General features: G+C 39.2%; 1 protein-coding gene across 1 annotated transcript in view; it reads left to right on the top strand.

The window, feature by feature from the left end:
* The window catches only part of pdgfd (platelet derived growth factor d), a 54,263-nt gene extending 37,406 nt beyond the window's left edge, over positions 1-16,857 (top strand). Inside the window, exons 4-7 of the mRNA XM_068709621.1 lie at positions 2,243-2,302; positions 4,645-4,858; positions 11,652-11,869; positions 13,856-16,857. Of these exons, the coding sequence (XP_068565722.1) occupies positions 2,243-2,302; positions 4,645-4,858; positions 11,652-11,869; positions 13,856-13,990 (627 nt within the window). The 3' untranslated portion in view covers positions 13,991-16,857. The remainder of the gene's footprint in view (positions 1-2,242; positions 2,303-4,644; positions 4,859-11,651; positions 11,870-13,855) is intronic.
* The last annotated feature ends 201 nt before the right edge of the window (positions 16,858-17,058 follow it).

The following is a 17,058-nucleotide window of genomic DNA, read 5'->3' as shown; positions in this document are numbered from 1 at the left end:
CTGTAAGCGAGATAACCGGTCATGCGGAGTAAAAGTCGATAGGGAAAAGCTTTTGCCTTCATCCTCATCTACCACACACTTAATCCTCAGACGTTCTAGTGTCCAACTGTACAAAATGGAGGTTGAAAAGGGTAGCTCCCTGGTGTCCCCTCCGCTAGAATGCAACTGTCAATAAGAATGTGTTCCCACACCACCAGTGAATATGGCGATATTGCCTGAAATACTACTTTTAGCTTCTGTAACAGATATTGCTTCATAAATTGTTCTGAAATTCTTATAAAAAAAACAACTACAAAATGAGCTTATTTTAGCAACTTGACGAAATTGATATCCTTGTGTGTCCTGCCCAGATGTAGCCACCACCTTTTGCATGGCATTTCTAATCATTGCTACAACTTACAAAGACTTTTATTTGCATCCTCTATCATTTTCTAATTATGAGACATCACAAAATCCCAAATGTATGGATGGTACATTTTTATATTTATACTACTTTGTACAGCAAAACTTTAATCAGTTAATTTGTGGATGTTTAGGGTCACACCTAGCCTGTTTTCATGCGATTCCAACACCGGTTCATTTAGGCTTGTGTAAAAATGGTCAGACTCTGACACAGACCGCACCAGTTCCCAAAGACATGATTTTTATTAAATGAAGCTGCTGACTATGACCCGTCAAGAAAGTTATCTGTACATACTACATAATTATTATGCAAGATTGTTTGGTATCCCACACAATTTTACTGCACAAGACACCTTTTTATCCCTGCTCATCTGTTTTTGAAACCATAGAAGAGAAATAAGCAAAGTTCCTTAGTTTATGAGTTTAACACATTAACAATCTTTCTGAGTTTCAACAAATAGGTGCATCTGCTGTAATCAAGCAACAAAACAAAAATTGTTGCAAGAGGGTAGAAGTTTGGTGCTGCAGTTGTCAGGTGAACACAGCCTGTGTGCTCAGAGGCTATCAGTCCGCCCTCTACATCCTCGTCTCTTAAACTTTTTTCCATTCCTATTAAGTGGCCCAGATGTGCTTGATGAGGCGTTCAACCTTAAAAGGAAATGAGTCTCGGAATCTGTAAACATGCATTTACTCACACACACACACACACACGCTCTTACAGGAAACCTTCTGACCTCAATCACAGCTGGTTTGGTAGTGCGTTTATGTGTATGAGTACATTTATCCAAAGGCCACATGCGAAAATATGTTAATACAAAAACGCTTGCACACGGACAGGCTTTGATGTCAACTCTATTACATTAGCAGACACACACTTACACACACGCAGAGATAAAGTGAGGGCACAGTGTTTTTGAAGTGTGTTTGAGACAGATTTATTGTTCCATATTGACTGGAGACAGTATTTAAGACTCTTCAAGGAAAGGGATTTGATTTGATTGCCAATGAGATCCTGTATGTGTGTGTGTGTGTGTGTGTGTGTGTGTGTGTGTGTGTGTGTGTGTGTGTGTGTGTGTGTGTGTGTGTGTGTGTGTGTGTGTGTGTGTGTGTAAAGGGTGATGCCAGAGACAGTGTGTGTGCCTGTGTGAGAGAGAGAGAGAAAGAAAAAGATGAAGAATGTGTGTATGTGTGCCAAATATGTCAGTCTGATGAGTGTTTTATCATCTAAACGTGCTTTGACCAGAATCTCAATACTTCCACAGACACACAGAAAGGCATGCTGTGACCAGCTTCTCTGGAAATTCTTTAGGATTTTCCTCACACACCGACAGTCCAACAGTTAGACAGGCAGACACCTGAATATCTTGGATAACCTTACATACCATGTGAAGCTCCACTCGTCTCCAACAAGCTGTGTTTAAAGTAAACTATTTAAAAAGTTTCAAAAAAAGTAAGAGCATGGAGCGGTAGATGTAATCCATTTGCCTTTAGCTACATGCTTCAACTATTTACATGTGGTTTTACTGCAGTTGCCTAACCTCAACCATCACTTACAGTGACTGTGAGCAAGTGTTGGAATACAATATGGATGTCATGTTTGAGAAATTGCGAAACTCCCTGACACAACATCATGATTCTTTCTTTCTTTTTATTATCGGAAGGCCTCAATCAGTCAAAATCCATCTGCTTTTACTACTAACTGAAAAGCACTTTGACCTTTTCAAAGCACTAAACCAACTTCATAGGCAACACCAAATATTTTTACATTTTCTCTTCTGTATGGTTCTTGTCCACAATTGATCAACTGATGATTGATCATTTCTGCTGTCCCTTCCTGCAGTATGACTCCCCTCTGCCTGCATCCAACACCAACTGGGAGGCTGTCACTACACTCGTGTCGGTGAGTCATGCATACACATATACACACTTTATGAATTGTTAAAAAAATGAAACAGGCATGCTTGACTTCACTTATAATAAGAGATGTTTTTTGGAAGAAACAGAGCTCACACATTAGCCATTGAATGGAATAAATACATGTGTATTTAATAGTTTGGCACAACATAAAAAGAGATGTACAGTTAGGAAAATGTCATTACCATCACCGGGCTTATTCAATTGTTTCAAAAAAACTTCAGTTCCCTTGTTCCAAACTAATATGTTGATAACTTACATGGAGATACTGTTTCTAGCACAGATAATATGGTACTTAAACACATACAACCTACCTGCCCTTCCAACCTTGTCACCCCATATATGTTCTTAAACACAACAAGGAATAACAGCAACACTACTAGATACGACATATGGCCCTGTTGCAGAGACACGCACACCCACACAGAATAAATTCATGTATTTAATATGGATGTTACCACAGATAAAATGACACGATTCCATAGACTAATGTTTTATACGTACATCAGTGTAATTTGTGTGTGTCCATGTGTACGAGCAGTAGGGTTCAGTGACATAAATTATGTGACCATAATAATTAGTGTGCATTGGGCTGCGTGGCACTTTTTCTGCATGGATTGGTAATGGTTACATTTGTGTGGGTGTATGTTTTTTCCTATGTATGGATATGTCACTGCCAGTGCAGATGGGAAGTACATGTGCCGCTTGTTGGCCTCTTTCACTTTATATTCAAATTGTCGTGTTACATTAAATTCACGTTGACAAATGTTTCACATTACTAAGAAAATAGAAAGTGTGATTCATTCATTCTTTGTAATGCTTATATTCTTTTAGCGCTCAGCCTCTCGTTGGTTTTAAAGCCCTAGATGAAAACAAAAACATTTTGAACAATTTACAAACTGCATCAGATGACAATATATAGTTATTTGAAAAGTAATCTAATGGAGCTTTTGTTTAACATGAACCAGAGTCACATTTTTCTAGCATGTTGTGATACTAAAATGACCATTCATACACTGAAGTCCCTCTCTTAAAGGTGTACTTCTGTTAGCTTTAATGAGTCTTATTCTCCTGACATTTTGTCATCATTGATCTGTATTGAAGTCAGTGCTGATTATGGCAGCTAATGTCAAAGATGTAATATTCCTACATACTATAAGCATTTGATTGAAATTGCCTCCTAGCTAGATAAATAGCCTGCAGCAAGGAGCAGGAGTCGCCTGGGAATCATCTGTGCAATATGCCGCTACTTTTGTAAATATTTATCGTGGTGAAAAAGTAACAACATATAAAGGAAAATCACATTTAGAAGTATATGCATCATATAAGATTAATTTATAAACATCTTTTTACACAAATAGGGTGAAGGACTGTGTTTGATATAAAGTGGTATTCAAAAGTATTGGTGCAAAATGAAGGGCTACATTAATATATATATAAATAGGAAATGGTTACCCATTCAGGAGGACTTTGTTGAATTTGCACAATAATGACTTTTTGGCAAAGTAAAGCTTACTTTTTCAAGCATGCAAACCATGTTCAAGTTTGAGTGTAACTCAGTCTCACTCCCAGGTTTGCTTATAGGCTGCTGTCACTACATACATACAGTATGTGGCGAAAACTGGAAACCGTATTTCCATCACAGTGTGCTACACTACAGACTACAGGCTGGTTTATTGACATGCTGTATTTATAATCACAGCAAATGCACCATTTAAGTGTTTTGATCACACTCCACAATACAGAGAGATACAACAGTATTTTACTGTAATTTAAAAGCATTACAGATTTTGAGAGAAAAAGCTACACTGGAGGAAGACACTGATGGAATTGGACATCAGGTAAAGACATTGCCTTGAAAATATCTTTTCATTTCACTAAAAGCTCTGTCTGACATTTTTATGAGGGATCTCCTTAATGACCACATGTGTTAGAGTCAGAATGACCAAAAGTGACAGGTTGGTACCTCCAAATCTTCCAATGAATCCTCAGATATCTTTTTAGTGCTTGCAAAGGAAACCAATGTTTCCTTAGCTGCAGAAGAAGGGCTAGGGTTCCAAATTTCATTAAAAAAATAATTCAGCATGTCCCTGGCTCTCCAGTAACCCTTTCAAAGGGCTTGTATTATAGATCTGCACAAGATAATAAATGGTGAAGGAAATAATAAACTGATTTACACATTTCCTAGAAAGTTTACTTCCATGGTTACTCGTGGTTTCCCTAATGTGCTTTCGGTAATAATGTTTCAATGTACAATTACCAAAGTTAAAATAGGCTCAAATGAGTAACAGAATTCCTAATTTTGCCTTTATCATTTTCTCTTTGCAGGACAGTGGTGCAAGGCAGAAGCCAGCGGCAGTCACAGAGGTTCCTTTCTCATTGGAGGATTTGGACCGGACCATCGCTGCTTTTGATACTGTAGAACAGCTTCTGAGATCCCTGAGCCCAGAAACCTGGAAACAGGACCTGGACAGTATCTATACTCAAACACACATCCATTATAAATCCAGGGCCTATCAACTGGCAGGCAGACATAATAAAGGTAAGATGTACTTAAAATCACCATGTTTTATAAGCCATACATGAAACTGTCCAACAAACATATGTACATCATCTTAAACAAATTCAGTTTTGCAGAGAACTAAACCTTTAGTAAGACAACAATAATTTTCATTTGGCCTTAATATCACTGCTGCGAGTGGAACGTGATCATACATTACAATACAGAACTGTAACGTAACACCATGAGTAGATATGACAAAGAGAAGAGACAGTATAGGCTTTTCATTGGATGCTATCAAAATGTAAAAAATATCGAAAAAGAAAGGAAGCGCCAGTTTTGCAGCATTAAAATCACAAACAAGTCACAAATGTACAAAGTAGCCCTACAATTTGGTGTCTAACCAGCAAGAAATGCATATAAACTAAAAAAACTAGGCTCCTGTGGATGGGTACATGCTTTATTCGAAAAAATTTGCGACAACTAAAACAATGACCTTAAGTGTCAAAAAGCTGTGTCGAGCTGCAGAGTACTTGCAGCCCCTTGTGAATAGTTGTTTTTTTTTGAGTACATGAATATTGAAAATAATGCTAAATGGGGCTTTAAAGAACTCTAGTGGAGATCCTTATATTTGTAGATATACATATATTATATCAGGCTTAATTACAGCGAGAAAAATTGTGTAGCAATAAAAAAAGCACTTCAAAGGAAAGGATCATGTGGATCAAGCAGATGCTCTTCATGCTTTTGTACAGTGTTGTCTTGCTGCTGTATGGATAGACATGTACAAAGAGACATTTAACAGAAACATTGACTATTAACATGTATTAAAATGTAAGACTTTGGAAAAAGATCTTAGAATGATGTTTAAGTATACAGTAAATACAAGAAACTTTTATAATGAGGCCAGCGGACTGGAAGTGACATGTTAAGTCACAGTTGTAAAGTTGATGCAGGAAGATGAGAATGCTGATGTTCTCAACTCATTTTATTGTGCTGCAGATGGTGATCCTCAACACTCTGCTGCGTTCACAGAATTTCGCTGCAGACTGGTGCAGTCGTTGTTAGCTGGCGTTATAGAGGGGAGGGGAGAGCATGCCGCCTTGTGCTGACCACGAAAGACCCCCCCAGCAGGAGGCCCATTCTCACATATTGCGCCTTACATAAAACTCAGTGGTACAGCATTGCAGTGGGCAGTCTACGCCTCTGTAATTTAAGAAAAGTATTAGTGAAGGCTGTAATGACTGCAATGGAGCCACATTGCTGCCGTATAATAAAATATAGCACAGGTGACAGCCAATGAAAATGTGTCAAAATGTGCCTATTCAGTGGTTGAGTGTATCTCATATGCCACGTAATTTGGTTTGTAAAATGAATTATATAAAAAAGATGGAAGAAACATCTGTGCATTTTACTTTCCTGAGCTGAAAAGGAAAAGAAATAGGATTAAAAAAAGCTTTCTGATGAATTCAGGTGTGAAAGTACTTTTTGTACTTGAAAGAGATTTCTATTAGTTTTCTGGAAATTGAATAGATCATCATGCAACAACATACTGTAGCCCGACTAAGCTGTTGCATCATCAAATGAGCAGTTTGCCCTCTAGTGGGTCTAAAAGTGAGTCATTGACAGATTTAAGGTGACACAGGACCAGCGTTGAAGGCAATTCTTTACTGTTAAGTCAGTGCAAACAACCTGGGGTCACTGAGGCAATAGATCTTGTCCTTAAAATGCACAGAGATAGGGGATGTATTGGCACGAAGACGCTTATTACACACGTCACGCAATCACGGTTGGAGTGTGTGTGTCTACAGTATAGAAGTATTAAAGCTTGCAACAGACCCGAGTGCTTTCCACCTCGTCTCCCTCACCTGTACCTCAGTATCTCTCTCCTGCACTCTCTCTTGTCTTTCTACCCAAGGGCTCTCCTGCTCCTTAGTAAACAGTTGCGCTTGACAGCAAATCTATCTCTGTTTATCAGTGCATGTGTGTGTTGGGCTGGCATTAGAAGGCTCCATATATGGGGAGTTTGTGTGTGTTGCAGCACTACAGAAAGGTGCATAGGTGCCGCAGGTCTTTGATACACTGTACATGCGTACCTCTCTCTAATTGGAAATTCAACCAGTGCAGCAGAGCAGAAATCTACCACAGTCAGCAGCTTAGCTTTGTTTTCATTAAGACACACACACACACACACACACACACACACACACACACACACACTTAGAAGCTCACACCCACCTTTGTTCCCAAGGACAGTAAGTCAAAATGCAATATTAATTGGGAAACTTTTAAGACCAAGTAACTAACACATAAATAAGTTAACACAATTATTACAATATAAAGCCCTGACTAGAACTTTAGGGCAGAAAAAAAATGATAATTTTCACAAACACGCACAGATACAACACGCTTTTCATGTTGGTGGCTCTGTGAGTGACAGTCGTTCTCGCAGTTTTGCTTGCTCTCAGTCTTTCTGTCGCAGTCCCCCTGACAGGGTTCCATGCCACTGCTTTTCTGAGATTACACTCATTCCCTTCAAGAGACACACGCTCGACCCTGCAAGCACATACAGTACACACGCCTACACACTCCCACATGACCTTTGCCTTCATCTCCACTCGTATGACTCTTGATATCCTTAAAAGCATATTTAGTGTAGCAGAATGGACTGTAGTCCTAGATGATGAGATGAATTTTTACTCCATGTTACATCATAAGTATCATCAGTAAGGCAGTTGTTATTGTTGTACCAGTGGTCAAATGAAACATGACATTTCAACAGGTTCAAACCAGGTCGTACAGCAGGGTTTCATTATTATCAGAATAGAGGAGCAAATGATCATTAAGTTCGTTTCTCACTATTTTTATGCAAATTTGCACATTGGTGTCAACCCAATTGTTATGTCTCCACTTATCCAAAATACACACCAATAAATTACCCTGATTTTGTTTAAACATGACACAGACACACTGTTTGACTCAGTTGTCCTCATTTAACCTGTTAATACTCACAAATGCAGACATAATCCAATCTTCATTCAGCCGTCTGTATAGCAGATGTGCACACAGCAACTGTTTCAAAGACAGAATGCAGGGATTTGAGAGGAGCGTGCAAACACAACACCTCTCACGCAAAAGCATGGACATACAGTAGCTTCCCTTTGCTGCATTTCCTTTCTATATGGCTATTGTATCTAATCTTGTTTGTTTTTTTTGCCATGTAACTGAAAAGGCCTAAAATAAAACACATGCTGTACACCTGGGTAATGTTACCACTTAGTTGAAACCACAATACATGTTGTCAATATACCAAATACTGCACCTTCTACCTTCATCCCTCTCTATGTATTGCCAAAGAAAATTATTATGCTCTTCTCTCTTGATTGTTGTTCATTGGGCTTCCCACATGTTTTGTGTCTGAATGGAAACCCCTTCAGCAAAAAGCTCTTTTTGTGTATAATTGCTTATTGATTATCAATGCTATTAGGGTTCCCTTGACCCCAGTGCTTTGGTATCTCACGCACGCACGCACGCACAAAATTGCACATCAAGAAAATTTCATATTATACTAATAAGACTCGTATAACCAACCTCTGTTGTTGCAGCAACGTTTAAACACAAGCCAATGCAAGCCAATCTCACCAAGTATTATTATAGCTGTAGTTCACCGCAAACAATTGATCATGAAAAGTCCTTTATTCTTGTATTGGGTCATGAAAAGCCCATTGCACTTAAATTAAGTGAAATAATCTAGCAATGGTCAAATAACTTTTAATTAAACTTCCCTGCAAATAAATGTGTTTGAAGAATATTGCATTTGTTTCAAGAAATGATTTCATCCCATTTGAGCCTCTATTTGGCTCTCTGTGCTTTATAGGTTAAAAAAAAATATATCAAAAAACCAACCCCACTCTGTACCGATTGTAGAAATGGCCCTCATATCCAAAACCATGCTTCTTTTTTTCTTTCACCTCTTGCTCTGTCGTCTTCATTCTTGTTAGGGAGCAGAGTAAGCTGCAGAGGGTGTACAGGACTTGGGTAACGTCAGCGTAGAGTCATATACTAATTCTGATAGCTTCCGAATGGAGAATGGCGCCATGATTGCAGAACAAAAGCAATTGGTGATGCTGCCACTATAACCGTAGTTTTGTGGGGACCCAGCGCAGTAGGCAGACAGCAATACTTGGGCAGCCACTCATGGTTTTGGCGCTGAATGGCTTCAGACTGGTGAAGAGGCTCAGTCCACCAGTACTGCCTAAAGGGCAAGCCCCATTCCCTACTCTGCTTTGTCAGATTTGAGCTTTTGGCCCAGAGGACAGTCACATTCCACTACAAAGCTGAACGCATCAGCAATTTCTTCTTGTCATGTTGTTTCTGCTGAGAGGTTGTTCAGTCACCCTCCCCGAAAGTGGTTTCTTCAGGTAGTGAAGCGCCAGACTGTGTCCATGTGAACATGGGAGTCGGTGCCTCCCATGGTATTCAGGGCTGTCACTTCTGAACCTTAGGAGACCATTAACCCTCTGAACCCCAAGCAGTTTGGGGGAGTTTTGCTCCTGTCAAATTTTATTCACCGTGGCCTTGTTTGTTCACTGCAATACATGCGTGCTGCACTTCTGAGGAAAATAGCATCAAAGTAAAGAGAACTCAAACATTTATTTTGTGCAGTATAACACTCATAAAAATGTTAAGTTACATTTTTTATACAATATATTTTACAAAAATTGGAAAACAATGGAATCTATGCATCCAATTGTTTTTCCTAGTGCCGACAAGTGGTACCACTATTGGAAAAACATAATATAGGCTGCAGGTGCAGTAGTATCTAACTATTTACATTTTTACATCCTGAGTTAAGCTAAGGAGCACATAATTCAATGTTTCTTACAGGATTTGGTTCACATAAACAGTTTCTTTGTGGCAACATTTTAGATGAAAGGTAGAATAAAGTTATTTTGATTGAATATCACCATTCTAAGCCTCTTCCTGATGGAAGCGTTAGTCACACATGAAACGCATCAAAACCGCATGAAAGTTTAAAATCCAGTGATAATGTCTGTGTAATGTCTTTTTTTAAAATCCAGTGTAGAGTTGTGCATTAAAGTAAAGCACTGGTTTATTGGCCTTGTGTAATCGGCACTCTTAGTATGGACAGTGTGTCGATTATTATCCTGCTGATGACCTCAGTGAAGAGAGCAGTCAATCTGCAGCGGATTGTTGCTCTTCTTTCTTTCCTATTCTTCGTCTCATCTCTTTTATTTTGTGTCCTTCAAACCACCTGTGGCCACTCTGGATTGCCTGCAGAATATGAGCAGACTTGGGTAATGTAATGTAATACTTTGAACAGCTTTATGTATAAGGAGAAATGTCTTCCGTTACAATTAGGAGAAGAAAACTTTTTTTTTTTTTAGTAAAAATGGGTTTTATTAGCAGGAATACAATCGTAAAATAAATGTTTAAATAAAGAACGGGTTACTGCAAAGCAGTATGGTTTGCAGTGTAAGGTTCATCAAGATTATCCCTTTTGCCGAGAGGATTCCCAGAGTGAAAAGACGGTTTGTAGGAATTTGAACATCTTAAAATTTCTGGTCCAGCAAAATTTGCATGTATTTTCATTTTATTTATATGGGTACTGCTGATGCTACAAAGATCAAATCCAACAACACTAGTGTGCCAAATGATTCAAATCCTTTGATGACAGTATTGTCAGAGGTGGAAGGCAGAACTTGAACTGTGATGTTGTTTTACTTTTCTGCTTCACAAAGAAAGTAATAGCAACATTTCAGCATTTTTGGTATTAGTATATTCTAAAAGTAACAGAAACTAATCAAGTTAAGACATGTTTGTATTGTGATACTTGGATTAGATTGATGACTAAATCAACAGGTAATTAATAATTGTATCAGAGTATCTTTTTCAGTAACCCTACAAACCCTGAATAAGAGCAGTATTAAGTGTCCCACCACAAATCCACATCCTTCACTCACTCTTTCAATCGTCCCTCATGCTAGAAAATTCAAACAAATGTGTGAGATGATTGTTCTGGCTCCCTCCTTAAGCACATTACAAATAAAAATATCCATCTCAAAATAAATACTCACCTGCTACAGTTTGGCCTCTGGCTCTCCTTGTGCTGAGCAACAATGTGCACTTCTGTCATTCAGTCAATGGTTTCTTGTGATAATCCTTGTGAAACATAAAGAAATATAGACAGATTTTAATCAGGCTTATGGTTCTGGAGCACCTGGTTTTGTACCTTTAATTCAATCCTTTATTTCCCATCAGCTTGTCCCATAATCCCTTTGCTTCTCTTGAAATTAGTTTCAAACCATTGCAGGAGGCCAATGAACAAAGGTCCTATGTGCACAAATGAGGTGAATTTCTCCAAAGTGATGACATGCAGAAAGAATGCGTTTAATGAATTCAATCTACAATCAATTAATGGCCCTTGCTTCCTCTTCTGGCCTATGCTCTCTCTTTCTGCATTTCGGCGTATATATTCTCCCCATCTGTTCCTTTCCAGTCAATTGTTGTTGAATTGTACCATTATCGTATAGTCACTCTCCGCCTTCAACCATTCAATCAATGCTGAGCATAGTTTTTAACTTCTTTGCTTCCCTCAGTTTCATTCTTCCGTCATTGTCTCCAACATGTCACACATTTATATTAATGACGATACGAAGCAATAGACGGGCAATAATAAATCAAAACTGCTTTTTGTCTCTCTGTCCCCTTTCCCTCAGTGCAGTAAAAAATTACCCCAGCAAAGAGGAAACATAGATACAATAAAAACTAAACTAACAAGTTATCTTCTGTCTTTTTCTCACTCACTTTCCAGTTGATCTGAACCGTCTCTATGACGACGTCAAGCGGTACAGCTGTACGCCTCGCAACTACTCTGTGAACCTGCGCGAGGAGCTGAAGGCCACCAATGCCGTCTTCTTCCCTCGATGTCTGCTAGTCAAACAATGTGGAGGCAACTGTGGCTGCGGAACTGAGAACTGGAACAACGGCTGCACCTGTGAGGCCTCCAAGAAGGCACTCAAATTACACGAGGTAGGTCGTATAAAATGAAGACACTCTGGTGAAGGTCTGTCAAAGCATCACTTAAATTACAAATGTAATGATATGACTGAGAAAAGGAACTTCTCTCGGTTATTAGTGATTTTAAAACTATGTCTTAAGTAAAAACCATTGTGAGCATAATAGTAGAGGACCTCCGACTGTGCCGAAGCATAGGTAACAATTATCAGACGTTAGGAATTAGCCACGGTCACAACCTATTTGCGGACAGGCAGTATGTAAATCATTTGTAGATATTCATACTGTGAGCATTGGCATGGAGGTTTACATTGACTGCCGCCTGATGATTGTGTTTTTGTTCTGCTCTTTCTTACCCCCTTGTCCTGCACCATCAAAATGAATTTAATACCTCTGCATACTGTGCTTGTGCACGCAGTGGCCTTTCAATTAAAGTGACATCATTCAATTTAGACTTGGGTTTATTTAAATATGAAGCTGACATGTCAAATCTCCAGGACATTTTAGGTGCTTGGCTGAAAGGGGCTAAAAAAAATAGTGTGTGAGTGAGTAAGAAGGAGAGAGATATTGGGCGTACAGAGGCAGGCGCTGCATCAACAATGAAGCAGCAATGCAATGCACCATCAGCCTCACAATTTCTCCCTGTTCCTCTCCTCCATTCGTTGTCTGCCTTCGTCTGTCTCTCTCTAATCTCTCCGTATCGGTCTCGATGCATTGTTAACATTCTATCAGTCTCTCTGTCTCTCTGGGCTTCCATCATCCTTTCATTCTCCCCAATTCCCATTTTCAATTTATCCCTTTGCATTGCACCATTCTTGTTCTTTAAGCCTGTCATTCATTCTTTTCTCTCTCTTCCCTCCATTACTTTGTGTCTTTGTTCTTGTATAGCTTCATTATTGAAACATGGTCCGTAGGGCGCTCTCTATCTGTCTCTCTCTCTAGCCGTTGAAAAATCACACAATAGAAATTTTGACAAAAGTAGGATTTGGGTTGTAATTGTGCTATGTGTATGTGTGAGCATGAAAAAGGCATGTTTGTGTATTTATATACAGTACACCGAGTATATGGTTTTGTGTTTTTGTGAGGGGTTTCCATCCTCCTCTCCTCTCCTCTCCTCTCAGGCAGTCGAATACCTGCGACTGCCTCCATCTCTGTCTTAACTTCTGAAGAAACACATTATTACTCACACCATTGTTTCAGTGCCTGAAAGTCCTGACATAAATCATGGGCAGCCATGCTTTCATCGAGTTTTGGAGAACAATTTGACTGCATCAGTTGTGGAACATTTTGTACTTCCACTCAATTTTCACATTGGCAATATCACCAGCGAAACAATTTGGCCAACTGCAACAGTCAGTTATAGTGAAACACTGACTAATTCTAACTATAAAATCAATTGTATTGCACATTTAAAAGACTCAGGGGAAACAGGGCCTTGTAACCTCTTTTTTCCACATAAATAATGGTCTAACTTTTGTTGAAAACCATAATATGCTAACTTTTTGACATAGTAATAAAGCATATTGTAAATATCAGTCTATGTATATGTGCACACTGTACTGATATTTGGTACAGTATGATTTTTTAAGATTTTGTATATACTGCTTTCGTTTTGCAGTCAGCAGTGAATCAATTGGCAACATGCTGTACTGGGAAGGGCTCCAGCTCCAAGTTACCATGAAAACAAATAAGAGTGAATGACTGTTAAAATAATAGAGGAATTCCAGTGTGGTCGGTTATGATTAACGAGATAAACAATGGACCTGTAATTGTTGTCTCGTGGCCCCCAGAGTTTCACAGTACACCATTGCTTTCTATCTAATCTATATGTACATCAGCATCTCATTATTTTCTCCACATTTCTCATGTCTGTCGAATTGGATTTATTGGGAGTCATCAACTACAATGAGTTGACAAAGTATTGTCAACACCTACCAACAATCCAGGCATTTTCTCACCACCTCTCTCCTTCCTTGCTGCCTTATTCTCTGACTCCTTTAGGTGCTGAAGTACAGCCCAGATGTCTCTCTGTATCAGCGCCATCAGAGGCCGCGGGTGCGCTGGGTCATAGATGAAATCTTCCTCACACACCATGAAAAGTGCGAGTGTGTTTGTCCCTCCCAGCCCCCTCGTTGACACATCCAAACTGGCGCATGTATCTGGAATTGTTGGACAATTTCTCCTTTAATCTATTTTGCAACTGACTTTATATAATTGCAGCAACGCAGACACACGCAGTAAAGAAGAAGGCACCAATTGGACTGACAAACCGCTGCTTTCATTATACCCATATGACATTTGTTCTTGCAAGTAAACCTTCATCTGTACACAGGCCAAACCTGAAAATGCATAAATGTTTCCAGCCAAACATGTTTTTGCTGTTTCAATCAAAGTTTTTTCCTCCAATAACCAAATACAGAAGATACTTTGGACACAAAAAAAAATACCATACCACACTATGAAAAAATGACATCAATATTGTACCAAACGTGCATTTACATTTTGATTCAAGGAGTTAAGTGCCAACTTGATTGAATTTAATCAACTTCAACCCCTGTATGAACAGCTTTTTTTATTCCTATCTCATGTGTGTGTAGTTGCATTCCTTTATATTATAAAAAGAGTGTTTGTAGAAACTTAAGGCACTTATTGTGCCAGGAGCATGCTGAGATGAGTGAGCGTGAGACAGAAGGAGGGAGGGAGAGGGGTTGGACGAAGTGTAAACCAAAATAACACTTCATCTTGATGTGAAATTAAGCAAACCACAACCTTACAGATCTGAATTGCACACCAACATAATATATATATATATACTTCCCTATATCTGTCCTTCCATCCATACACTTCACGCTCCTTTTCTTTCTTTGTCACTGACTCCATCTCTCTCTTTCTAAAGCGCGCGCACACACACACACACACACACACACACACACACACACACACACACACACACACACTTTCTCTCCCTTCATCACTCACTCTCTTAACACATAAAAAAGGAGACGTCAGATCGGGCAGCTGCTCTCTGCCCAGTTTTCTGAGTATTCCTGGCATTCCAACTGCTAACTGGAATTCTGCTAACACGGATAAAACTGTGATCCTCAGTACCTAAACACATACTGTAAGAGGAGAGAGAGATGATTAGGAGAGGCGGCGGACAGAAAAGGGACAATCAAGCTGCCTATTCGTAGATTACCAGCACTTCTGGATGAGAGATGAGATAGGAGTCACTTTCAAGATACAACATAAAAAGATTGAAGCTACTTAAGCGGTTCCAATCAGCATGCTCATATATTCAGCTCGCCTGATTTTTTTTGTCAAACTGCTTTTTTCCCCTCACAAAGATGCTCAAATGTATCACAATCTGACCCACTGCTTTATAAGTCTGCAGTGGTACCACAGCGGAAAAGAGATCTGTGGGAATTAGAGTAATGTTCTGAAAATACAACTGATACTTAAGTGTGTGTGTGTGTGTGTGTGTGTGTGTGTGTGTGTGTGTGTGTGTGTGTGTGTGTGTGTGTGTGTGTGTGTGCGTCAGTAACAGCTCAGGAAGAGGTCCTTTTGTTTAAGGGGTGGAGGGTTACCAACAGTCTGTGAGAGCTGGCAGCAGATACAAGCATGGGAATGGTCGGCATGTGACTGTGCGTGCAAGCGTGTGTGTGTGTGTGTGTGTGTGTGTGTGTGTGTGTGTGTGTGTGTGTGTGTGTGTGTGTGTGTGTGTGTGTGTGTGTGTGTGTGTGTCTGTGCCTAGGTACCGAGAGTATCAAAGCAATAGAGCAAGAACTCAAAGTAACTGCTTATCTCTTCCAAATGCATGACCCAACTCTGAGAAACAAAAGAAAAATCAGTCATGTCTCCATCATCACCTCCCATGTGCCACACGACCAGGCCCACTTACAGGCCAGATTTAAATAAAGAAAATGCGATTTGACAAACTGCTTTTGTTCAAAAGAATAAAAAAAAAATAACCCATCACTAAAATGATTCCTTGGTTACAGAGAAACCCGATCAGCTGTGTGCTAGCAGCACTTTTATGTGCATGTGTAAGTCACAGGTGTTATTTGACAGGTGGTGGATACAAAATATCCAAAGAAATCTTAAATATATTAAAAGCGTGTCAGGTTGTGTGGTAGTCACATTTCCCACACACACACACACACACACACACACACTTTTTAGCTGTAGCTCATCTTAGAAAGCAGCCTCACTTGGCTGTAAAACTTTTGTCTTCTGTACTCTTGGGAAAGTTGCTTTCATTCCAGTGTGCTGCATTTTATAACTCTGGAGGTAAACAAAAAGCTCATACGGCTTGGGTGATTTGTTCAGATTTCACAGAGGACAGTTGGCAGGTAAATTACCCCGTTATAATTTCAGAAGCTAACGAGCCAGATAACGAACAAGATGCTTCGTTGTAAAATGTATAGTTTCTCTAGCAAGAGCTTTTATGAAATGTGCTACAAATTCATGCATTTTAAATTCATGTGAGGGTTGTGTGTGTGTGTGTGTGTGTGTGTGTGTGTGTGTGTGTGTATCCTGTGTCTGCCAGTTTGCTGGCGTTATCAGCACATTCCATTGTTGCGTGCTCCAAAGTGACATTCCTCTTTTTGCTCATAACTGGTTTGTTTTCTCTTCCAGTTCTTTACATCAAAGCCACATGTATTTCAAGTTCAGACATTTAAGCCTGTTCGTGTAATTGTTTAGATTATTGTTTTGGTTTATTTACATAAATTAAGAGCATCAAAACCACACATTGGACACATTTGGATTTTCATGCTATCCATTTGATTTGGTCCAGAGTTTCAGATTCCCTTCTGAGGATTGTGAGGATTGTTTTGTCATATTTTCAACTCAGAGAAAAGTGGTTAGTTTAAGCAAAAACCTGCTTTGCTGTACTCACAAAAATATTCATGATGAAACTGTATGCTTTACTTAAATAATTTATTGTGTGTTTCTCTATTGTTTTAATAAAATATCAGCTGGTTTGTCATGATATATAAAGTGTTTCTAGCATTACTGCCTCCAGTGCTTTGACTTTCATTCTCACTAAAACCTGCTTTGATCAGATGTTTTACTCCACAGTGTTTTATATATGATATGGGACAATTGCTTGTTTGATGGCGTGCAGAGTGTAATAGGAAACGTGTCATGTTTCGGTGGATACTTCCCACTGGAAAGAGAGATGTAGGGAGAAAGTGGTACAGAAG

The sequence above is a fragment of the Cebidichthys violaceus genome, unplaced genomic scaffold (assembly GCF_023349555.1).
Source record: "Cebidichthys violaceus isolate CVI_PGR_0920_01 unplaced genomic scaffold, fCebVio1.0.p SCAF_1, whole genome shotgun sequence".
In the NCBI taxonomy this organism is placed as follows: Eukaryota; Metazoa; Chordata; class Actinopteri; order Perciformes; family Stichaeidae; genus Cebidichthys; species Cebidichthys violaceus.
Note: the sequence above shows the minus strand (reverse complement) of the source record. Positions and strands in the feature narration are given on the sequence as shown.